Source organism: Mustela putorius, unplaced genomic scaffold (assembly GCF_011764305.1).
Source record: "Mustela putorius furo isolate JIRA1106 unplaced genomic scaffold, ASM1176430v1.1 tig00000129_pilon_pilon_pilon, whole genome shotgun sequence".
NCBI lineage: Eukaryota > Metazoa > Chordata > Mammalia > Carnivora > Mustelidae > Mustela > Mustela putorius.
This window is the reverse complement of record NW_025421290.1, coordinates 48,216,103-48,241,847: the sequence shown is the minus strand read 5'-3', so window position 1 is coordinate 48,241,847 and position 25,745 is coordinate 48,216,103. Positions and strand designations below refer to the sequence as shown.

Below are 25,745 nucleotides of genomic sequence, written 5' to 3'. Positions count from 1 at the left end.
GTCAACGCCCCAGGCTCCCTCAGAGTGGACAGAATCGAGATCCCAGCGCAGACCTGTCCTTCTCCAAAGCCCATGCTCTGACCCTTGGAAAAAGTGCTTCGTTGATAGACCACCGAGGGTCTTGGAAGAGATGCACATAATCTTTTGTGCTATTTCTCAAGAGCTAATGATTCATTTTGCACACAGGCAGCCTTGGCTTGTTTTTTTGTTTTTTGTTTTAAACGGTCCTGCAGATGAGACGCTCGCATCAGACAGTCATGTCATGGATTGTGCCGAATGTGTAGCAGCGATCTCTAAAAAAGAAAGAAACTCAGGAGATATTCCAAGCCTCCCACCCAGATCCCTCCTAGATCATGGGTCCCACATCTGCTGTTTCCTTTCTTAGGTTCTTAGCTAATTGCGAGAGAATGCACGCTATTGGTGATCAGAAGGCATATGTCACAGAATTTCTTTAGCAGACATATGCCCCTCATCATTTTTTCTAAACTGCTCTAACGTTTTTTTCCCAACCTCCTCCATTCTTAAGAGAACTTAGACACTTGTGACCCTGCTCGGCTTGTGGGGGGCCCCTGTTGCTGTTTCATGGGTATTAAGGACTCTGAGCCTAAGCCCTGCTTCTAGAACTCTGCACCGCCCTTCCGGAGCCGGGCCTCATAGTGACGCTAGCTTGGGGGAAAGAACACACTTTTTATTGCAGGGATCCCAGAGATAAGCAGCTTAGACTTTAAACAGTCTGAGCAGAGCTGCTGGACGGCATGTGGGTGTGATCAGCAGACGCTCTGACAGCCTTGAACTTTGAAGTAATTATCCCACTCTTTATGCCCGACTGTGAACCCTGAGTTAGACAGGGTTCAGTTTGGGCATTCTAGAACTTCCTGAAACAAGAGTTTTTAAAAAGTGTTCAGCAAGTGAAATAAGTCGGACTCCCGGCAGATGAATGGGGGTGCCGGGGTCTGAGGGCGGGACAGGGGGTCTGGGTTTAAGGGAGTTTCAGTTCTGCATGATGACAGGTGTTCTGAGATGGACAGTGGTGACGTGACTGCTTAGTGCCACCCGATGGCAAGCATCACACGGTTAAAAGGGTGTGGCTTAGGCGACATGCATTTTACCCCAGTTAAAGATTTCTTATAAGGGTTCGGGGGAAAGTGAGGGAGTAGTGACAGTACAAGGGGTGCTAGAGAGCAGCGAAAAGCACCAGAGCTGCCTTCGGGGAGACTGACCAGCATCACGGAGGCTGGTGACAGCCGTCGCAGGGGCCGCTCAGAGAGAACGACGAAGCTTCCTCGGCAGGCAGTCACCAGACTAAAACGGCTTGGCCTTTGGGTCAGTGTGTGGGCACAGCGGGCCTGCGGTGTGGTCATCTGGGGGCCGCTGGTCCAGAGCGACAGCAAGGTTTGCAGTGAGACTCAGACAGGAGGCTGGGGCCACTGGGTGAACTGGCTTCGAGCCGCTGAGCTCCGGAGGCTTCTGGGGCACGTTGCTGGGTTCTAACAGCCGAGGAGCGGGCAGGTGACGAAGGACAGGGAAGGCAGGGCCCCGACCCTGAGGATGCCCGTCAGGCAGGCGGCACCTTCCGGCACAGCGGGAAGAAGTCCGGGTGGCAGAATCCAAGGCCGCCTGCAGGGAGAGGAGGCCCCGGGCCAGGGAGGCCAGGGGGAGGCGGTTCCAGACCCAGCCCCTGTCCTCCTGGCTACGGGGAACTTCCGTGGGACTCTGAACAGCTCAGAGATAAACGGGACTTCCGCCTCAGAAAGTGCTGAAGCGGGACGATGGGAAGGGAAACGGGGGGGGGGGGGGGGGAAGACAAGGAAACGTGTCCTGAGACCCCACAGTGAACCAGACAAAGGCACACAGGTCTGAGCCAGGGTTCGGCATGTGCCCCCACCCCTGGAGAAGCAAGGCCCAGACCGAACACATCCCCTAGGCCCCCTCCGTGTCCGTGATCGCCCCCACCCCGACCCATCACTTGCTCGCCGAGCAGAACCGAGCACTCAGCAGGCTGTGGACAGCGGAGCCCAGTGCCTGGGTTCAAATCCCAGGTCTGCCAAGCACTGGCCGGGGGACCTCGAGCAAGTCACCCAAAGCCTGGGGCCTCTGCTGCCTCATCAGTCAAACCCGAGACGGTAACAGGCATCACCTCTAAGGGGTGTGATGAGGATGGAGGAGGGGTACCCGAAAAGCAACCGCCGCGCCTTGCGGAGAGCACCGCCCCTGCCCCAGCCCCACCTCGGAGAGCACAGGCTCCAGGCTGGACACGATGACTGTGGCGACTGTGGCAGGAGCACTAGCCGTCCGTCCAGGATGTGGTATGAACGCATATTCTTATGTAATTAAATTATATCCACTCGCTACCAGCCCATTTTCAGGGAAGGCGAAGAGAGTGCGCATGGAGCCAGATCTGCCTCCGAGAGCACTGGCTGTGGGCAGTCCTGCTTAATTACTTTCTAAAGGACTAATTTGGTGGAGCCAGGCTAGCAGGTCATTATCTTTATTAGGTTCCCCATCCGGTCCCCGAGGAGCGGCTCCCGCGGGATGGCATCGCGAGGGGCTTCCTAATGGAGCGGCGTCGCTCAGCCCCGGCCCAGGGATTCTCAGCTGTTTGAAGGGCGGTAATTGGGGCTAAAGCGTGTCCCTGTCCTGCTGCTCTAGTGCAAGCGAGTCCTAAGTCCGGCCAACCGTTTCCCGACGGGAGCATATTTTTCTAAGAATGGTAAAAATTCTTGTTACACAAAACAACTTTTTCGGGGGGCTGTTTCACCGCCAGATCTCTTCTGATGTTAAAAACGCTGGTTTTGCCAAGAACTACTTCACGGTGTCAATTACTTTGGCTGAAAATACTGTGTTTTAAGCCTGTTGAACCGCCAAGTGCTTTTCGCAGACGTTCCTCCTGCGCCTTCGGGAGCTGGCGTCCAGCTCCCGGCATTCTGGGCCGTCTGTGCCGACCAGGCTGGGCTCGTCCCCATCACATGTCACCTGCTGTGGGCCTTTCGCGATGAGGTCCCCTGGCCTACAGTGCCTTCCCTTCTGAACACCCAAGTCCACTGGCTCTTTGATGTGGGGAACGGCTGAACGTCACAGGATGTATGCACGTATGCACACCCACAGGACACGTGGGCCCACCTGCCTACCCGGTAGCTCTACACATAAATACACATGCTTCTCAGGCATATGGAGAAGTGGCGTGAGTCCATTCTCCAACTACAATTTAGCGTGCACCTGCTACCCAGGAGCCGTTTTGCTGGTGTGTGTGTGTTGGGGAGGGGGTCTCCGGGATGATGGCGGCCCCTGATCCCACTCAACCGGTGTTCAGCAGGAGACCCCCTCGGTCCCAGGTGTTGCTAAAGCATGGACACCAAGAGCATTCGCCAGGAGACTCTGCCCGGAAGGTGGTGACAGCCTCATGAGGGACGTGAGACTAAGCCGCAGTGACAGGCTTCTGGGATAATCCCGGTAACAGAGATTTATGCCAGATAACCACATGGCCACGAGGGGAAGACCTCACTCTGCTCAGGCAGGTGGGAGCCAGGAGGAGCTGGGAGCTGGCTAAGCCGGCAGTCCCCCACCCCGAAGACGCCCTGGGAGGGAGGGGGTGCTCTGAAGACTTTCAGTCAGGAGCCTGCTACAATCAGATCTGTCTTCCAGAAAGAGTATTCCAGAAACGTCACCGTTCTCCTTAGGTGAGCTCATCTGTGCCATGGATTCGGCTACTACCTACTGATGGCTCTCGAATTTTTTTTTTTTAAAGATTTTATTTATTTTATTTGACAGAGAGAGCGATCACAAGTAGGCAGAGAGGCAGGCAGAGACAGAGGGGGAAGCAGGCGCCCCGCTGAGCAGAGAGCCGGATGCGGGGCTCGATCCCAGGACCCTGAGATCATGACCTGACCCGAAGGCAGCGGCTTAATCCACTGAGCCACCGAGGCGCCCCACGAATTTTTTACTCCTGCTCCAGACTTCTCCCTGGCTCTAGACCCCACAGCCCATTCGGCCCTTCAGCTGGCATGTTCCACAGGCCCTCACATCCGCAAGCCACAGCGGAACAGTCATCTGCCTGCGCATCCTTCTAGCTCCTTTTTCTCGGCAAGTGGCCGTCACTCTGGTGAGCCAGAAGCCTGACTCCCTCCTCTCCCTGCCTTGGACGACACCAGTCCTGGTGAGGCGGGCCCTCGGCACCCCTCAAGTGGAAATCCCCATCACTGTCCCCTGGCTTCACTCCACGGACTCCCGCCTCCACCCTCCCGCCCCTCCTGGCCTACCCCCCACGCTGCAAGGGGGACCCCTCTTTCAAACATCCCTGAGGATCTGGCCACCTCACTCCCTGGCCTCAAAATCCTCTGCCACCTTCTCTCTGCTCCTCAGAATAAGACCAAATGCCTTAATGCGGCTGAGAAACCCCAAGTGTGGCCCAGAAGCCCCACAGGACACTCCCAGCTTCATTTCAATCCACTCCTTGCTCTTTCCCCCTATGAGACCTTTCCGTTTCCAAAAGGTGCTCCCACCGTCCACTTGCTCATCGCTTTCCCTGGTCTGGACGGCTCTTCCCCCGACCCCACCCTCTCCCCACCCCCTTGCAGGGTTTAACTTCCACCCTCCCCGGAAAGAAATCCCAAGGCACATCCCTCGAGTCCTGTCCCCGGCAACACTCTACACGGTCCCTGATACTTAGGACCGTCCATCCCGAGGCTCATCACGTCACTCATCAGAAGAAAGCAAGGAATGTCTAGATCCCAATGAGCAGTGCAGGGTTCCGGAAGGCAAGGGCCACACTGACCATGTCCATCCTCCAGAACCCCCTTCCATCACTGAAATAACGAGCACCGTGAATATTCTACTTGTTTAATAAAAAAGGAACACGCTGAAGGGGGCTGAGACTGCAGGCAGAAAGACTAGTTTGGGGCCATTTTCAAAAACACAGACAAAAACCCAGCCGAGAAGAGATGAGCCTCTGAACTGAGCAGAAGGGCTGGGTTGTCGGACGCTGGGGGAGCAGAACCCACAGGGCCCACTGAGACGGAAGGATGTAGCAGAGAAAAGTCCAGGACAATTCTCAGGGAAATCTAGGGTAGTTTACTAAGTCCAGAGAGTTCAGATCTTTTCCAGAAAGCTGGCAGAATAAATACTGCATTTTAAGACACAACTAAGTGTTCTGCAAACATATGGTTTTCCACACCAAGAGCATTTTCCAATAAATATACAGCTGTAGAGGAAACAAAATTGGAAGTGCGCCTACCTAACTCTTCATTTAAAAAGTAGGACTTTAAAGAAAGATAAACTCTTTCAAACAGCTTTTTCTTTACAATAAGCCAAAGAGGATGGCACCTGTGGCCACTCAGACCCCAGGACACTCCCAGGCCAGGACAGCACTCAAACAATTACGTTGCTTCCAGAAGAGTAAATGCAGGTGTCAAACATCTAGTGAGAAATTCACCAAGCTTCTGGGGGCAGGAGCTGTATTGATTCATATTACACAGCATTTAGAGTTTACAACATAGTTTTTTTGATTACTAATGTTTCTGTTGGCATTTTTTAAAAGATCTTATTGATGTGACACAGAGAAAGAAGAGAGATCACAAGCAGGCAGAGAAACAGGCAGAGGGAGAGGGAGAAGCAGGCTCCCCGCTGAGCAGGGAATCTGTCTGATGCTGAGCTGGTCCAATGCGGGGCTCGTTCCCAGACTCCCTGGGATCATGACCTGAGCCGAAGGCAGACATTTAACCCACTGAGCCACCCAGGTGTCTCTCTGCTGGCATTTAAAACATTTTGCTACTATTAGAAATCCTCTAATAATAAGCTAGGATTTTAAAGATGAATAAAAATATTTTCCCTGAAAGATTTTTAGTAGCACAAATACCATTTATTTCAAGTCCCAACTAATAAAAACAATGCTTTAATGTAGAATTTTCAATGCCACCTTGATGAAGTTTTTCACGCTACTGGTTTTATGGCCTGAATAGACTGTAACACTAGAAAGCAAGATGTTCTTTCTCTGTCCTTATCTACCGTCCACTCAACCAAAGTGTTTATTTCTTAAGAGAATATATGAAAAGGCTTACGCTATCTCAGAAATTAACAATAACCAGCTAATGGTTATTTTTTAAACACGGTTTTGTGAATTTTCCTCCAAAATGCCCGGTTTTGTTTATAACGCCATAAATGCTTGTGGTTTGGCTATAAAATAAATTCCTTGCCGGGCAGAGTACCACATGTATCAAGAAGAAATTCTTACTTAGCACGGGGGCTTGCTTTGCACTTTCCATGAAAGCATTTTCTTTTGATTTTGCTATCACAGAAAGCCCAAGTCAGTGCCCGGTCACCACACAGGAATGCAGAAGAGGTTTGAAAATACTTCCTAGTTTTGAGTTCAGATGATTTCCTCACAGGAGCTCCTTGATCCTGTTGTATACCCAACTATGTGCCCACGTGAAAAGCCCAACCTAATCCTAGTTAGGAGGAAGTCATGTGTTACAGATGCCAAAAGATATTCAAGATTTTAAATAAATTATTCTGAATTTTCAAAAATATAAGTCCCTAGAAATTTAAAAGATTTTCCACTTCAAAACTAGAAAAAATAAATAGCAGTAGCTCAAAAGATGATGATAGATCAGGGAACGAATGGATCGTTAAACTCTGTGTAGGCTTCAGAAGGAATTTGATAGTCTCTCAAGACACCTTCCAAAGGAAGATGGAGAAAAGGCTGCTATCCAGAATCATAACCCTTTAAGACGGTGACCAATTTCCACATTATGATAGCGCAGAAGTATTTTATATGAGCACCATGATTATTTACAGCATCACCACCCAGATTACATTGTATTATAAATTGACAGGGCTCTGTCTTCTGGAAGAAACTCCCCCTCAAAAAAGAAAGGTAAAAGTAAGAAAATTAAGGACTTATCCATCATACATATAAAAAAGATAAGAGTTTTAAGTGAAAATCAGTAAGCAGTAACAATGTGAAGTGACAAGCAAAAAGGCTAATATCATCTTAGGCTGCATTACAGGAAGTATAAACTTTAAAATAAGGGAGGTGAAATATCCTGCTCTATTCTGCTCTGTTTAAAAACCGTGTCTGGAATACCACATTCAGTTGTGTCCAATTTTAAAAGGTCCATGGACCTTTTAAAGAAACACATGTAGATCAGGCAATCCAAAATGATTAAGAGCCTAAAACTGTATCTTATAAGGAATTACTTTTTTCCAAAGGTAATGTTTAGTTAGGAGAAGACTTCAGAAAGAGCTATCATAATTGTTTTCAAACATGTAACAACTTGGTATATGGAAAAGAGATTAAACCTATTCTCTGGACCCAAGAGGCAGAACTTGGGCCAAATTTTGAGTGCACACAGGAACCAAACACCTGAACTATCCATAGAAGTGATGGCCTGCATGGAGAGATAGTGAGTTTCCAGTCCCTTGGAACTGCTCAAGCAGAGACTGAATAACATTTGGAGCATTCTCACATACACCAGAGATTCCAGGCCCTGGAGGGATGGGTGGCCTGGATCGGAGGGCCAGCCTGCTGTCCTCTTCCTACTTCAACTAAAGCAGCTCCATGTTCATCTGCTTGACATTTGGGTTCCTGGGTAAGTGGTACTTTGAAGAAACAGCTCAAAGTCTGAAGAAAGGAAACCACAAGATGAAATGTCTGTTAAGTCCCCTCAAACACCGAGATTCTTCTAACCTACTGCATCTGAGCAAGGGTGAGTGCAGACCCCTTCTGGTGAGCTCTAATTGAAGAAAAGTATCCAAAGTGACTCACATAAGTGAAATGGCAACATTTTATACTTTGCTCCCACTTCTTTCCTTCTTTGATCCAGCTCAACTCCTTGTTGTTTAATCCAAGGGTGTAATGTAAAAAGAGGATGATATTTAGATTTCAAAAAGTTCCGATTGGTTTCCCCAAAACAGTAAAAGCCAGACTTAACCACATGACCCAGCAATTCTGCTCCTAGGTACCTACCCAAGAAAGATGAAATCATATGTCTACACATAAAAGCTTGTATGTGAATGTTCATAGGATCATTATTCAGAATAGTTTTAAAAAAGTGGAAACAATCCAAATGCTCATGGACAGGAGAATGGATACATAAAATGTGGTATATCCACAAAACAGAATATTATTTGGCCATAAAAAGGAACAAAGTACTGACATGTGCTACAAATTTGGGCAAACCTTAAAACATGATGCTTAGTGAAAGTAGCCCAATGCAAAGGTCAACTATTAGCATGATTCCATTTACGTGAAAACATCCAGAACCGACAGAGACCAGAAGCAGATTAGCAGTCATGAGGGTCTACAGTGATGCGGAAATGGTAGGAACTGCTACCCAGGCTTCTTTTTGGCGTGGTGAAAATGTTCTAAAATTAGGTATCAGTGATGCTGATACAGTTTGGTCAGTATATTGAAAACCACTTAATTGTACACTTAAAAAGGGTGAATTTTTATGGGATGTTAATATCATCTCAACAAAGATGTTACTGAAACAAACAAACGGAAAGATTCAGACTGGCGTCCAAGCCTCACTGGTCATGCAGCCTTCGAGAGTCACCAAATGTCTCTCTCTGTTTTTTAAGATTTATTAATTTATTTTAGGGGGGCAGGGCAGAGGGAGAGGGAGGAGAGAAGCAAACTTCCTGCTGAGTGCAGAGCCTGCCCTCTCCATGTCACAACCCTGAAATCATGACCTGAGCCGAAATCAAGAGTCGGACCCTTAACCCCCAGGGCCTCCCGGGTACCACATCCCCAAATCTCTCTGAGCTTCAGTTTTCTCATACATACTATGATTTACCGCACAGGGAGGCTTTGAAGAAATATGGAGAAAAGAATGGTAAGTATTTCCCAAATCATGAATTGGCGTATAAATGATAACTTTCCTTCACTTTTCAACAACGGTGGTTTTTCTTGGAGCAATAAAAGAAGTTTGTGGTTTCTCGCTCCTTGAGCAGAGTTCTAAATACTTCGGAGAAAAAAAATGCTGCATGAGTTTCCTCCTACAATGAGGGCGCCAATATCTGAAAGATGAGAGTGACCGGTCTTTGGGGGAAGGCTAGACACCCCCTGACTTTACACTGAAAATCCACTGCAAATTAGATAGGAGACAGAGCATAGGAAAAAAGGAAGAGAGGAAGACTAGGAGTGCATTCATTTGAACAAAGTTTTCCTTCTCGTTCCGATAGACATTCGTTTTCATCTTTATCTCCCGGAGGACGCTGGGACAGTCATCCAGCTAATAAGCATGGGTTGTAGTTGCTGAGGCTGACCTAGAACTATGGCTTCTTAGCGGCTGTCATTATATCGGAAGCATGAGGTTTCATCAACATATGAAAATGGAGGAGTCCACATATTACGCTGTTGTCAGCTGGGCCATTGTCATGTAAATCTCTAATTTAAAAAGAAAAAATTTTTTTTCTCAGTGCAGCTAATGAAATACGCACATGTTTAGTTTCATTCTTGGTGAAACGGTGTTTCCTTGATCCGCTGCCTTAATGGAATCATCACAGTAATTAGCTAAATTGTATTCATTTATACTTTTCCTTAATGGAAGCCTCTTGAAATGAATAATTTCACATGAAAACATCTGTTGCTGGCGACATCATTAGTTAACGCCCATTCTGTCCCATAAACTACTCTTGCTGTAAAGTTTATTCATATGGTAACCAAAACATAATAAAAACAGAGCTGAGAACTTTCTGAGAAAAGAAATTCAACAGCTATGATTCATTCAACTGTGTTAGGAAGTGATCTTATGGTTTGATTCTAGCTATTTGAAAGTGATTTTTCTTCAACTGTTACCCATACAATACAGAAGGGCTGACCGTTACCTTCTTCTAGGCCTCATTAGCAGGAAGCTATGTTACCAATCTCTCTAAACCAGCAATTAACAAGAAAAGGCAGAAAACCCAAATAGTCAGGAACAGATGTGTAGGTCTACTTGAGGAATGAAGTGCTTTTTAGGAATGAAATAACCAGGCTCCCTAACAACTGCTCAAATAAAAATACCTAGGTTCATCTGCATAACCTAAATCAAACTGTCAACATATATGCCCACATATTAATTTTTTAAAATCCTTCATGCCTGAAATTCATTTAATATAATTTTTCAGCCACATGCCTTTCACAACTAACATAAGGAGAATTCTCTCATAAACGCTTGAGAGGCTGTACTGCCTTTACACCAAAAATAGTAATTCAGATAGGATGGATTGTAGGTCATTTAAGGAAACCATTCAAAATTTAATTGGGAACTGTATTCAGCGTATGGGAGAACCAAATGCTCCCATAACTCTAAACTGTAAGGGATTCCAGTGGCCCATGGAGAACCATGTGTGCCTCAACATCTTCAGAAGACCAAAAACACAGGGGCTCTGCTCTGGGAAACTGTTGGTATATCTGGAGAGTCAAAACTTCCTTTAATTCCACTGAAGAGAGCATTACTAAGTTAATGAAGGCCTGCATGTGCTTAACATGAAAATTAATCACTGCTGAAACTATCAGAAAAATTCTTCCATGAAAAAGATAACGATCAATTCCACCCGAGGTCAAAATATCATCATGGAGGGAAAAATCCACACAGTCATCTTTATGGCTCCAGCAAATACCTCCTATTTGCAAACAGGTGTCAAAGAGCTGGAAAAGTTCCCCTAAATCACAATCACGATTGCAAAATAAATTGCTCAAGTCGTCAATGCACCTAGAATTCTAAATCATTCCGATCGCACTACAGGCGAATTCTGTAAAATACACATTGTTTCTCCTTTAACAAACTTTTGGGACCCACTGATCAAGCAGTAAACCCAACGTAGGAAAAAAAGAAAAAAACCTGGTTAACTTTTGATCATGAATTATCATACATCGTGTTCTCCTAAAATATGCTGCGTGATGTGAAAATCTTTTTCCACCCTGCCAGGGAGACTAAAATCTTTCAAGCACGTAGGATTTTACATTTTGTAAAAGATGCCACATTGCCAGTTAAGACTGTTTCCTTCCTGTTAAAAAAAAAAAAATGCAACAAAATCTAGCATCCCGTCAACAAAACAGTGCGAGCACTTTCCAGCCAGGTTCACTCCGCCCGCGCGCTGCGCTGCACCGGGGCGACTGCACCAAAGGAGCTCGAACGGCTCGCGAGGGTCCAGCCGCCCCCGACCCGGCGCCGGTCTCCGAGGAGGTCCCGCTTCCCGGGGATTTCTTCCCCGAGCTCCTCCCGCGGAGCCTCGCGGGCGGACCCGAGTCCGGCAGCCGCGAGCAACACGTCCCCGCGCCCGCGGCGGCCCGGCCTCCCCACGCGCCGCCCGGCCCCGTGCGCTGGCCCCGCGGGTCCCCGGGCGGGCCGGGCGCGGACGCGGGGCCGGCGGGGCGCGGGCGGCGGGGGCGAGCCAGGCGCGGCCCGCGGGCCTGCACAATGCGCCCGCGGCGGCGGGAACCGCGCGCCTCCGCCGCAACTTTGCGCGGCCTCCCGCCCCGGCCTCGCCCCGCGGCCCGGCCCGCCGCCCCCCGCCCCGCGCCCCCGCGGCCGCCGCCCCTCACCGTTGCAGAACTGGAGCAGCGAGGACGTGTCGTACAGGCTGCTGTAGCTCGAGAAGCCGTCCTCCATGCTGAGGCCGCCGGGCCGCGCCCGCTCCCCCGGCCCGGCCGCGCCGCCGCCGCTCACCCCCACACTGAGCCGAGCCGAGCCGCGGCCGGCGCTGGCGCTGGGGCCGGCCCTGCTGTGGCGGCGGCCGCGGCCGGTTACCATGGCAACCCCGGGCCCGCCGCCGCCGCCGCCGCCGCCGCCGCCGCCGCCGCGGCCGCCGCGCGGGCCTGACGCCGGCGCTGCCCGCGCTGCCCGCCAGGGGGCGGCCTCGGCGGGGCGGCGGGGCGGGGCCGGGGGCCGGGAGCTGGGGACGCGGCCGGCCCGCCGGGGTCCCGGCGCGCGGGGGGCCTGCGGGGGCGTTGCCGCCGGGCCCCGCCTCCTCGCACGGCTGGGGCGCCCCCGGAGGGAGGGCCGCGGGGGCCACGGGGACAAAGGGAGCGGCGGGGCGGGCGCGGAGGGAGCCGGGCGCCGCCCCGGCCGGGGGAGCCCTCCCCTGCGGGCGCCGAGGCCCGCGCTCCCCGGAGGCCCCGTCCGCGCGCTCGCCTGCGGCTCCAGGACCAAACCTGGGCCGCGATTCGCGCCCGGAGCCGCTCCACTCCGGGCCACGTCCCCCGGCGCGGCGCGCCCCTCTCCCCACAGGTCCCCCGCCGCGGCGCGCCCGGCCCCGAGGGAGGGGTGACCCCGGGCGCGGGCTCCGCTCGGCGCTCTGCTCGAGGGCGGGGAGGGCCGCGGCTCAGCTCCCGCGGGCCGCAGAGTCTGGGCGGCCTGGGCAGGAGCCACGACATCTGCTCCGCTCCTTCCCCTTGATCGGCCCCCGCGGCACAGATTTGTCACATTACACACTTGTTAACCGGCTCCGGGAGCCGCGGACGGCCCGTGCACTGCCTCGGGAAGACAGAGTTCCGACGAAATTACGGATCGGGGGAGACCCCGGACCAGCCTTCTGTAACTTTTCCAGCACGCGCGCACACGCACACACACGCACACACACGCGCGCACACGCACCTCACACGCGCCCACGCGCGCACACACGCACTGCCTTAACGACCGGAGCTCCACCACGCTCCGCCTGAAGTCCGGGTGCTGGGAAGTGGGGAGAAGAACACGTTCACCAGTGACCCTCGGGCCGGAGGGCGCAGAAGACACTGCCAGCATTTGTGCTCCTGGTTCCACGACGGGGACAATTCACTTCCGCCCCCTAACTACACGTGACTCGCTCACAGGTTCTAATTCACCTACATGCCTGAATGGTTTCAAGTCGTAGGTATTCGCCGGCAGGGCCTGAACACCCCGTGGGTGACATGAGTAAAATGTTACCGTCAGGAGTGCGAGCGGGCCTCACCGGGCTCAGAGCCGGGGCTCTGTGGCTGCAAGTGGCACGTTTGGCTTGTGGGTTCGCCACCACCGGCAGCGCAAGCTGTGGGCGGAAGGGAGGTTGAAGACCTCCTGGACCTGGTCAGGGAGACCAGGCACAGAGGACAAGAGGGATCGTTGACGAGGAAAGTGTGTGTAGGACCATGAAGGGCTGCAGGCGTCGGGTGGAGCGTGGCCCAGAGCTCCAAGGACAGTGGGAAGCCGGCATTCGTGATCCTGGGTCTGCTGACAAGCCAAACGGCTGCTCTGGGAGGAACGAAGAGCTTGTATTGCAGACAGGTGAAAAATGAGATTGCACCGGTGGGGGCGAGCCAGGTGGGATGGGCCCCGGCCTGCAGAGGACCTGAAGGCAGCCGGTGGCAGACAGAGGAGGGAGGTGGGGGCAAGAGGCGGCTGGAGCTGCTTAGAGAGAGGAGTCTGTGTGCGGACAGGACAGCGGGGGGCCAGGGCCGGGAGCTGGGGAGGCCCAGGGCCTGGCGAGGCCTGAGCGCCTCCACAGTCAGAGGGACCTTCCTATAGGACAGACAGCTGGAGAGGCAGGAAAACCGATAGAAGACAGCACGCTTCCCGCTAGAAATGATCCAAGCAATTTGGAGAGTGGAGAGGGCGTCCCAAGGAAAGAATGGGATTCGAGTAGAAAATGTTTAAAAAAAAAAAAACAGCTTTCTGAAGGTGAAGGTGGTAGGTCAACCGAAGCTGGCCAGAGCCTTGGGTTGGGAGGAGAGAAAGTTCAGAGGAGTTGGAAAGAGAGGCCGGAAGCTCGCATGGCAGATAGTCTCATCAAACTGGGAGCACAGAAAGTAGCAGACGGGTGGGTATTTTCACAGGACTCTCTGCAGGACAGGTCACGGAGGACAGGGCTGGGCAAGGGCCCTTGTATCCGGTAGCAGAGGGCTTGCCGGATGGCCTGGAGCATCTTGGTGAGCCATGGGGTGGGGGGGGAGCCGGGCGGCTGGTCATCAAACGGAGAGCATACGTGGGTGCACATTTGAGAACTTTGGCAGGGAAAGGAAATTCAGGCCAACTCCAGAGGGCTGGGGAGGCAGAGGGGTCACATAAAGCCACCCCTGCCACCGCCCAGCACAGATGAAACCTCCTCGTCTCTGAAGCAAGAGGTAGGGGGCACCTGGATGGCTCAGTCTTTATGCCCTTGACACAGGTCATGCCCCCAGGGTCCAGGGATGGAGCCCAACATCAGGCTCCCTGCTCAATGGGAAGCCTGCTTCTCCCTCTCCCACTCCCCCTGCTTTTGTTGACTCTCTTGTTGTGTCTCTCTCTCTCTATCAAATAAATAAATAAAATATTAAATAAAAAGTCAGGCAGGTGCTATAGAGAAGGGGCTTTGGAAGCACAGGGATGAACACAGGTGCACTTTGATCTTTGCTCTGGTCTGTCTTCTCGTTTCCCACACTCCCCACTTCAAACCCAGTCCTAATAGCCCCTCCACTCCACTTTGCAGTTTTGTGCATGAGAATACAGCAGATAATTGACATGAAAGCTGACTGCAGCATTCTTCACATTGGAAAGGAAAGGATAATTATGAATAAATGATTAAAACATGGCTCTTCTTAAGAATGTTAATATTCTTGATTTATCGTGTTCAAGGAATGCTACTGGACCACAGCTAAGACGAGTTAAGAACAAAGAAAATTCAGAAGCAGGGCAGGAGAGAAATTGAGCTAGAGATTTTCGTAGAAGAGCTTACTTCCGCTAAAGCAAAATTACAAACAACAGTGAAGAACTCAGTCCACTTGCTTTTCAGATGATAAAGATCATTATTACACTCTTAATCTAGAATACTTAACGGCTATGTTTTTCCCACAATGGCAAAAGCTCACTCTAAAAAAAAAAAAGCAAAATTTAGTATAATTACAAGGATATGCATATTAAGTCAATTAGGTATAATCTACACAGCATTGAAAAAGATCCATGGGGAAAGTCCAAAAAAAAAAATCTCTGAACGCTTAATTAATGATGTGTGATTTTTGTGCCCAAACATTTTAACAGATTGTTATTCCCTGTCACTTTGAGATCATTTATGGCTCAAGACCAAGAACTGTTGTCACTGTGATAAGTGACGTACCCTCTCCAGGACAACTTAACCACAGCATTCAGTGGCATTAATAGCAGCATATTGTACAGGACATGAAAAAAGAGAAAGGAAAATAGGAGCTCTGTAGCCTCTATTCGTGGGGAAGTAATTTTTAAAATTACCCAGAAAAGTAGCTTGTGTACCTATTGTTTAATTCAATGTTTCTCCAGAAATAGTTGGTACAGTTCTGGGCACCGTGCTTGGGGCTGGGAACACAGCCACAGAACACAGTACTTTCCAGACTGCAAGTTGCAGTGTGTCGTCGATGTAAAGAGTCATAGGTGCACTTTTTTTTTTTTTTTTTAGATTTTATTTATTTGCCAGAGAGCGAGAGAGAGCAAGTGAGTACACACAAGCAGGCAGAGAGGCAGGCAGAGGCAGCGAGAGAAGCACATTTCCTGCGGAGCAAGGAGCCCGATGCGGGACTCGATCCCAGGACCCTGGGATCATGACCTGAGCCGAAGGCAGAGGCTTTAACCCACTGAGCCACCCCGGCATCCCTCATATGTGCACTTTAAAGAATGAAGTAGGAAGTCTACTTCTGCGTCTGTACCCAGAGGAATTAGGCTGGGTGGCTAAGTCGCTCGAGTGTCTAACTCTTGACTTCTTGATTTTGGTCCAGGGTCATGAGATCAAGCCCCACATTTGGCTCAGTTCGGAGTCTGCTTTCGATTCTCTCCCTCTGCCTGTCCCCAACTCGTGTGCGTGCTCTCTCTCAAATAAGTAAATAAATAAATTTTTTTTGAAAATAAATAAGATACAAAGAAAGGAGACTTTGACACCTGCTACAATGTAGATGAACCTTGAGGACCTTATGTTAAGGGAAAGAAGCCAGTCACAAAGAGACATATACTAAGTGATTACATTTACACGAGGTCCCTAGAGGAGTCAAGTTCACAGAGATAGAAGTAGAATGGTGGGTGTGAGGGGCTGAGGGGGATGGGAGGGAAGTGAGTGTCCAACGGGGACAGAGTTTCAGTTTGGAATGATGAGAAATTTCTGGAGATGGAAGGGGTGCTTATTACACAACAGGGTTATTGTACTGAACTGTGCCCTTACAAGTTAAAATGGCAAATTTTATGCATATTTTAAAACCAATGAAAAAGAAATGGAATAAGAAATATCAGAATACATTGAACTCCCTAAGAATAAGGGTTTTTACTTGAAACATTGGTTTTTACTTGGAATGTGTACTGAGTCGTGGTGTAAAATGTGTTTCTCCCTATAGGACACGAAGTCAAGGAGACAGGCAGATAATAATGAATTGTGATAAGTGCTAGGAAACAGAAGCAGAAGAGAGAAGAGTTTCAGATTATTCCAGAGAGCGTGACTACCGGACGGAGGGTAAGAGAGGGAATCAGAGCAGGGGAAGCCGCTTCAACAGATCAGGACCCAGGACCAGCTGAGGAACCGCCAAGCTCACCCAGCAGGAAGAATGGCCTGCTCACATGGCGGTTCTGATTAAATTCTAAGATCCAAGGAAAGCTGCCCTTAGGTTAGTGTTATGGGTTAAACTGTGCCGGTCCAAATTCATTTGTTGAAGCACTAACCTCTAGCCCTTGGAATGTGACTTTCTTTGGAGGCAGGGTCTTTATAGAGGTAATGAAGTTAAAATGAGGTCATTAGGTTGCAGTCATCATCCAATGGGACTGATGTCCACAGACGAAAAAGGGATTAGGACACAGACACAAACAACAGGAAGACCACGTGATGACACAGGTAAAAGGCAGTCATCAACAAACCAAGCAGAGACACCTGGGACAGATTGTTCCCTTGTGGCTCTCCGAAGGAGGCAACCAAGCCTTCACCTTGATTTTGGACTTCTAGCCTTCAGAACAAAGAGACAGTCAATTTCTGCTGCTTCTGCCCTCCCCCAGCGTGTAGAACTTGGTTACAACGCCCCTGGCAAACGAACAGAGTCAATATAGAATCCCAATGTCAAGAATTAGCTATACCATAGATCCAGAAATTCATTACTGATATTGGAATACAAAATACGCTTCCTATGATAAGATTGTCCCTGAATCAAACGAGAGGCAATCAGAGATGCCTAGCCTCAGAAAAGAACATTGAACTCTCGCACCTGCCTGCCAAGACCGCTGTATTTCCCTACAACATCCCTGACAAATGCTCCCTTGGCCATTTCAAAGCTGAAAAGCTTGAATTATGGAAAAGATGGCTGGTTATTTCTATCCCAAATCGCCTTCCCCAAAGCATCCTTCAGCGATCCCACTTTCGTCCGGTCCATCTCATCTCCCGTGTCCTGGTGCAGCCTGTCTATTCCGAGACGCTGCGGTCACAGCCTGTGTCCTGTTTTCCCGGCTCTGTTTTGTGACTCCAGGGTTAGCTTGCCCAGAGAGGGTTAATGATGGCATTTCATTCTCTGTTGCCTACCCCATTAAGTGCAAATATCTTGGCGCAGACTTCAAGTGTGTCTGAGCTCCCACGGCAAATGCTGTCTTTGGCATCTGACACACTCCTGCCACACCACGCTATCGGCAGCTCCCGTTCAGGACTCTCAGTCATGCCGTGCACTTGAAAGCTCTGGACCTCTGCCCGTGCCCCAGCCCCGAGTGCCTGCCTTCCCCGCCCGCCACCACTGAAGCCAAGCGATCCTGTCCGCTGCGTTTCCAACATCTGCTGGTATTTTACTCCATCCCTTATGTTAAGTGGCCTCGCCTGTAGGAACTTCTGTGTGTGCGCGTGTGTGTCCATCCATCCCAGGAGATTAGATGCCCCAAACATCCCTCATGCTGGGCATAGCTGGCTCTGAGTACACGCTGAGGAATGAATGAAATGACTGAACCCGCTAGACAAATTCAGTTGCTCCTCACACACAATAGGCTTTCAAATGCTTTGAAGACTTTGAAGAGAGCGTTCCTGCTTTCTAGGCTGAAGCCCTCCATCTCCTCCCTGGCCATCCCGTGACGTACTTTCTCAACCCCTTGTCTCAAGAGATGCCCACCTGTCTCAAGTGGGCTCTTTTCTCCTGAATCCTGGCACCCAGAGCAGAACACAATAACCTCAGAGGGGAGACCTGTGTGACCCTTCCCTTGAACAACCTGGATGTCATGATTCTGTTAATGCGACCGAAGTCCATATTGATTTTTTTCTTTTGGAGCAGCCAGGATATATACTGTTGGTTCCTGTTGAACTTCTGGCCAGTGATAAACCCATCAGTCTTTCCAAATGAACTGCTGTTGCGCCTTTTCCAACCTGTATTGAGCTGATCGATTAAAAAAAAACTAAAGATGATTTATCTTTACCCTGGTTAAATGTCACGTTGTTGGTATCAACCCATCCTCTTAGCCAACCCAAATCTTTAAACTCTGAACTCTGGTATGTAGCGCATCAGCATGCTGGCGACAGGAAGTGTGCAGTACCAAACCCTTTAGTGGTGATTGACAAAGCCACCCCCCGCAGGAGGGGGAGGAGCTCTGCAGGCCGCATCTCCAGGAATCTATTCATCTGTACCTTAAACATGTTTGTCCAGCTCAACATGAAATTCCCCAACTGTGGGGCGCCTGGGTGGCTCCGTGGGTTAAGCCTCTGCCTGATCTCAGGGTCCTGGGATCGAGCCCCGCACCAGGCTCTCTGCTCAGCGGGGAGTCTGCTTCCTCTTCTCTCTCTCTCTCTCTGCCTACTTGTGATCTCTGTCTGTTAAATAAATAAATAAAATCTTTAAAAAAAAGAAAGAAAGAAAGAAATTCCCCAACTGTTCACCCAGCCCGTTTTTCTCTGTCGTGCACAGTGTTCAGTGAAGGATCTTTACCAGTGCTTTGTAAATCCAGTCTGGTAACCCCGTGAAAAACAGAGAACAAAAGTTGGTTTGGCTCTTGGGGACGGCCTTTCCTTCCAAATCATACACATTAGCTCCTCAAAGATCTGTTAAAATTTTGCTCAGAACCAATATTAATATCAAATTTATCATCCGTATTTTCCAGAATCCAACTTTTTCTGCTTTGGGGGAAATTATGACACTTTTCCCTTCCCAGTTTTCTGCAACGCCCGTCTGGTGAGGTTCAAGATGGTTTGTCGACGTATTTGCTGTCACTAAGGAGCCTCTGTCATTTCTCACCTGCCTTTGGGCTCTTGACAATGCCTCCAGGGGGGTTTCTTCTACTCATTCCAGTTTTACAGCTGTTCTCCCAATGGGAGAGAAAGAAACCCACAAAGCGAAGTCCAGGATATGCAGACGGCTTTCGGAGTTCTTCGTGGCCCCTGTTCCTCTCACGGTCCTTCACGATTGTTCGCCAGCCCCCCAGCAGCTGGCATGGAGCCTCCATAGCGCTCACCCTGGCTTCGCCCCTAGGAGCCTCGTCCTCACGTTTGGGGGCAGATCCAAAGCCCATCTCACAAAGGTGAGTCAGCTGCAGTGTGGGGAACCTGACTACCTGTGCAGCACCTGTCCTGGCCAGGCAGGGACAGCTGAGATACGCAGGTGCAGAAGCTGCACACACAGCTTCTGTGTGTGGAGAGCCTCTCCGGCCTCATTACCCCACAGCGGCACCGCAGAACCGAGAACATCTGAGCCTTCCAACTTAATGTGCTCGTAGTCCGGATGGACACGAACACTTCTCATGATCTGAGATACCCATGGCTTTGTTCCTCTCGGGTCATTCACTCAAAAAGGTTCTTGAGGATTTGCCTCCATCAGAATAATTTATGAATCTGGGAGTTTCTGAAATGAAGCAGAAATTTACAAGTCATATTCCATTTTCCCCCTTTTAAAATTTTGTTTCCTCGAGGAGACTCGGCATTGTGATTGTCTGGGTTTCCGAAGAGTCATACGGGTGTTGCAGCCGATTGCGAACAAAACGTCCGTTGCACCGGCTCCGCTGCATGACGTCATTTTTGGGAATCTGAGTTCGTGTTCTCCATTGTGTTACCCGCGAGGTTTCATGGCAGTTCTTGGCATACGACCGACTAACCACAGTTAGAGACACCAGGGTTAGGTCGGCTGTTTGTCCCGGAGTGCGAGGCAGCTGGCCTTGGGCCCGTGCCCGGGGTGATCAGCAGCAGTCCCCCTGGGACTCTGGGGTATTCTGGTTTGGATGACAAGTTATACGGTAATCCCAGCTAGCGTGGAAAAACTTAGAATCTATCTGTATCGTATGTTTTAAAAATTACTGAGATTCACACAGGTGTATTCAAAGTTCTACCTTAAACTGCCTCATGGCATCAAAGCTGCAAGAAAGAAAGTTGCCAGAAATCTGAATATTTATCTGGAACGCCAAGTAAATAGACCTGTTTCTGAGGTTTGCCTGGTTCCTTCCCACCACCCGCAGCAGGGGCTTTCACATCTCTGTGGGCTAGCCACACAGTACTCATTTGTAATTAACCAAGAGTCCTGGAAGACTTGCCAAAATATTTGCCTTTGGACTTCCGACTCCAGCTATCCTACTGGAGAAGACGAAGGGTTAAAGGGTCTTCTAACGAGGGATCACTGGCGAGGCCATGCAGCTCCCCTCTCAGTCATGGCTTGTTCACTGAATGCTTCATCTCAAAGAGGGCGCTGACCATTGGTTCACTCCCTTGCACACACTGAGGGACTACTGTGTGCCCAGAACAGAGGACACAGAGGGGAATAAGGCGCCAGCGCACCCCCTGGGGGTCTCAGGGTCCAGGAGGGAGCATATGCATGGGAACACAGCAAACAAACACACAGGAGGGGACCAAGGCACACAGGAGCCCGTCGGGGATACACTCCAGTTGCCCTCTGTGAATCAGCTCCAGCCCAAGCTACAAGCCTGTGGGGTAGGGAGTACTGCCTCAGTTTCACACATAGGGAGCTGCCTAGGTGGCTCAGTGTCGGACTGTTGATTTAGGCTCAGGTCACAATCTCAGGGTAATGGGGTCCAGCCCCACATAAGGCTCTGTGCCCAGCGTGCAGACTGCTTGTCCCTCTCCCTCTGCTCCTTCCCCACTCCCCCACCCCTGCTCTCTTTAGCTCTCTCTACAAAATAAATAAATAAAAACTTAAACAAAAAAAAATTTTTTTTTTTTTTTTTACACATATAGGGAAACTCCCCATGTAGCAGAGGCAGGTGCCAGGCCTGAAGTCACAGGGCTGGTGAGTGGTGAAGACAAGATTAAAATCTGGTCTGATCAGGCCCAGACCCTCCCTGTTGTGCTTTGACGATTCCCTCTGCCGCTGAGGATGAGATAAGAGCCAGCGGGAGGGAAGGGGAGATTCACTCGAGTAAAAGCTGACGCCCGCTGCCCGCGGGAAGGAAGAACACCGAGATAAGGTAGGGGGCCTCGGACATCCTGGAGGGTGCAGCCCCAGGTCCAAACGCACCTTACTCATCGTGCACATGCAGAAAGTCTTTGCTGCTTGGGCTTGGGACACGTGAAGGCATGAGGACTACTGCCTCCCCAGTGGCTGGGGCAGATGGAGAGGAGCCCGGGGTGGATGGACCCAGAGCTCCAGTCCTAATGGCCTGGGAGACAAGACAGTGGCAAGACAAGGGAAAGCCATCCAGGGAAGAGGCTTGCATGTCCAGCCTATCTGGGAAATGGTAAGCCATCCAGCTCTGCTCAAGTCAAGCGTGGGAGAGGAGGTCAAACTGGCGGCCCCACTGGCAGGGGGGAAGCCCCTACCTACAAAGGGGTTGGGCTTGGCCCAGGGGCAGTAAGAATCCCCTTGAACACCACACAGTTAGGCTGTGCTTCCAGAAGGCTGATGGGGCAGGGCATGTCAACTGGACCAGGAGACCCTGAGGTCATGAAAACAAACTAGTGGATGCCTAGCATATTTCCCAGTGAGGTGGTAAAGGCCTGGGTGCGGGCCTCCCAGCTGGGTGGGAAATGGGCTGGTCAGACCAGGTTGCTGATTCAGAGGACACGGAGGGAGGATGTCTTCTAAGAGACAAGGGGTTGGGGGCAGAGTGGGTTGTCAGGAAGGGAGGGGGACCTGCAAGAGGCCATGGCTCTGGCAGTGAGGATGCCACTGGGGACACGGAGGCTGGACAGCTGAGCACTGGCAAGGCCTGAGGACTGGAGGTGGTTAGGATCAGGCAGTCACAAGGGAAGAGGGGAAAGGAGCAGGAAAGCCCACCTCAGGGGCAGCATGGGGAAGGGACATTGTCAGGACGGGAAGAGCAAGCAGAGTTGTTGGGAGGAAGAAAGACTCAGAGGAAGGGAAGGTGGTGATGATTCAAGAACGCGGGAGGTGGCTACTGGGACAGGCTTCCGGAGGACACAGTATGCAGGAGAGTGTCCTTGGACAGGAGGAGGGAAGGCACATCTTCTGGGAAGAAGAGAGGGTGAGAAGGATAAAATGGGTGTAAAGCCACCAAAAAGGTGAGGTTTCATTCATTTGTTCAACAAGTCTTGATTGGCAACATAATTATCCTCGAAAAGAAGATCTAATAGTGGCTTTCCAGGGGAAGGAAGAAGACCGAGCATGTTCTTCTGAAGCTCTTCACACCCACAGGCAGAGAGGACAGAAGGGGAACCGCAAGCTGGGGACCAGGACAAGACAAGTCAGGGCTCATGTACCCCCAACAAACTGCAGCTGAGGCCAGTAAGGGTGGGACAACCAAAGAAGCACCCCATTTGCTACCACAGAGCCCCCCCCACACACAAAGAGTCAAGCATGGGCAGCACCACTACCTATGGAAATGAGGGGCACAGAAGTATTGGCCAAAAGTATGCTTAGGAAGCTGATACAGACAGAACTGTGTGTCCTCGAATTCCTGAGGCCCTAACCTGAGCGGCTATGTGTAACCTGAGGGCTCTAGGAAGTAATTAGGGTCAAATGAGGTCATGACGGTGGGCCCTAATCTGGTAGGATTGGAAGCTTTATAAGAGGAAGATCTCTCTCTGCCCACCACCCTCTCCAACTCCATCATGTGAGGACACCATGAGAAGACCACTGTCAGCAGGCAGGAAGCGCTCCCTCCCACCCGCAGGAACCAGCATTGCTGGCACCCTGATCTTGCACTTCCAGCCTCCAGGACTGGGAGCAAATAAATTTCTGTTGTATAAGCCCCTCTGCTTGTCAAGGTGTTTTGTTATTGCAGCCCAAGGTGACTTTGACAAAAGCAGTTAGACCCTTCCTGATGCCCTTCTTCTCTCTGCAGAAGATTGGAAGTTTAATCTTGGCAACAGGGGAACTAAGGGGTTCTCTACACCAATGGATACCAGGGGGCACCATCCTCAAAAGGAGAAAGAATCCATTGCCTAAGGCTGAATGAGAAGCCATCACCCCAATTTCTTCCCACCCTCGGCTCTGAGAATCTGGGCAGCCAAGTATCTGCTCTTCAGAGCAGAGTATGGGAGATCCTACTTCAGGGAATATGACAGACTCAGGAAAAGACCTGGAGGTGGGGAAGGTCAGAAATCACAGGGAAGTCTCTCTTGTTGATAAGTCTCATCAGTGGATTTGAGAACATATAAAAGGATAAAAGGAGGGGGATATGAGGAAAGAAACAATATGGAGAACAGAAGAAAATAAAACAATCATTGACATTCTCAATGATCCAAGTTATTGCAGCTGCAAGATGAGGACAAGGTGGTAGAGTCAGATGATAAAAGAGAGTTTTAGGAAATCAAAGTATTACCGCAGAAATAAGATGTGCATAGAAGAGGCTAAATAGAGTTAAGGAAATCTCCCCCCAAAATAACACAAAAAGATAAAGCAATATAGAATGTAGGGGGGGAAATCTAGTAATCCTATCGGAAAATTCAGTGTCTAAAAACAGGAATTTCAGAAAGCAAAAATAGAATTAGAGAAATCATCAAAGAAACAATTCAAGAAAAAAATCCCAGGACAAAGGAACAGAGATTCCTAGATTGGAAGGACCTACGACATGTGCAACACAATGGAGAGAGAGAAAACCAAGTTTCTACCCTGAGACACTCTAGAACATGGGGGATAAGGAAATCATCCAGAAAACTCCCAGGGTGAACAAAGGGTCTCAGACAAAGGATAGAGAACCAGAATGGATTTACTTGGATTTCCAAGTAGCAATGCATAGCGCTTATTACCTGCTGATGATAAAGAAATGCAAAAAGTTGAGTCTTGGAGGGCTGCTTGTTTTCAACCTATGATCACAGGCCCAGACAAACCAGCAGATCAGGTGTGTGAGTAGACTCAAGATATTTTCAGTCCTGCAAGCTCTCAAAATTTAGCTCTTGTGTGCCTCCATTCTCAGGAAGCTACTGCAGGATGTGGTCCAGCAAAACAAGGGAGTTGCCAAGAAAGAAAAAGATATAGGATCCAAACAACAACAACGATGACAATAGGGAATCAGATCCAGCAGAGAGGTGAAAGGAACCCCCAGGAAGATGGGACAAGAGATCTCAAGACATCAGCTGTTCCATGCACAATAACTGTCGTTCTAGTAGGTAGCCAGTCAGATGCCTGCCTGAGGACGGAGGTACTGGAGAAATGACACCAAGAAGATGGAACTGGAAACTATTGAGAGGAGATTTACACAGAAGCTGGAGTATTTGGGAATGACTTAGTGATAGATACATGTAAAACCAAAGACAGTTAGTTATTCCAGTAAAACAAACAAAAAAAAAAATGTAGAAGAAAGGAAATTCAATCATATACTACACGGCTTAACCATGGAAAGCATTGCATTATCAGAATAATATAAACACATAGTGATCAAATAAAAAATAATGACATGACATAAACTTAACCAAGGAGGTAAAAGACCAATACTCTGAAAACTATAAAACACTGATGGAAGAAATTGAAGATGACCCAGACAAATGGAAAGATATTCCATGTTCATGGATTGGGGAAACCAATATTGCTAAAATGCCCGTACTACCCAAAATGATCTACAGATTCAATCCAGTCCCTATCAAAGTACCAATAACACTTTGCACAGAACTGGAACAAATAATCCTAAAATTTGTGTGGAACCACAAAAGATGCCAAGTAGCCAAAGCGATCTTGAAAAAGAATAAAACTGGAGGTATTACAATTCCAGATTTCAAGATATACGACATTGCTGTCGTAATCAAAAAAGTTTGGGGGGCACCTTGGTGGCTCATGCAGTTGGGCATCTGATTCTTGATTTCTGCTCAGGTCATGATCTCAGGGTCATGGGATTGAGCCCCAGGTGGGACTCTGTGCTCAGTGGGGGGTCTGCTTGGGATTCTTTCCCTTCCTCTGCCTCTATCGCCACACATGTTTGCTTTCTCTTTCTCTCTCTCTCTCAAAAATAAATCAATCTTTTAAAAAAATGTTTGGTACTGGCACAAAAATAGACATATAGATCAAAGGAACAGAATAGAGAGTCCAGAAATAAATCCATGCTTATATGGTCAATTACTTTATGACAAAGGAGGCAAGAGCATACAATGGGGAAAAGTCTCTTCAGCAAATGTTGGGAAAACTGGACAGCTATGAGCAGAAGAATGAAGCTGGACCAGACACAAAATAAACCCAAAATCGCTTAAAGACCTAAATATGAGACCCCAAACCATGAAATTCCTAGAACACATAGGTAATAATCTTTTTGACATCAACCATAGAAACATTTTTCTAAATATGTCTGCTCTGGCAAGGGGAACGAAAGCAAAATTCAACTATTGGGATTACACCAAAATAAAAAGCTTCTGCATAGCAAAGGAAACCATCAACAATGTATAAAGACAACCTATTGAATGGGAGAAGATACTTGCAAATGATGTATTCAGTAAAGGGTTAGTATCCCAAATATATAAAGAACTGATACAACTCA

General features: G+C 49.5%; 1 protein-coding gene across 4 annotated transcripts in view; it reads right to left on the bottom strand.

Annotated features, from left to right (window-relative positions):
- Window positions 1-25,745, bottom strand: part of EML1 (EMAP like 1) — a 173,562-nt gene that overhangs the window by 112,015 nt on the left and 35,802 nt on the right. For 2 of the 4 annotated variants that reach the window (XM_045073589.1, XM_045073598.1), the window contains exon 1: window positions 11,525-11,747. The exons of the other annotated variants lie outside the window; for them this stretch is intronic. In XM_045073589.1, the coding sequence (XP_044929524.1) occupies window positions 11,525-11,732 (208 nt within the window). In that variant the 5' untranslated portion in view covers window positions 11,733-11,747. Of the gene's footprint in view, window positions 1-11,524; window positions 11,748-25,745 lie in introns of those variants that run through there. 4 annotated transcript variants of the gene reach the window in all.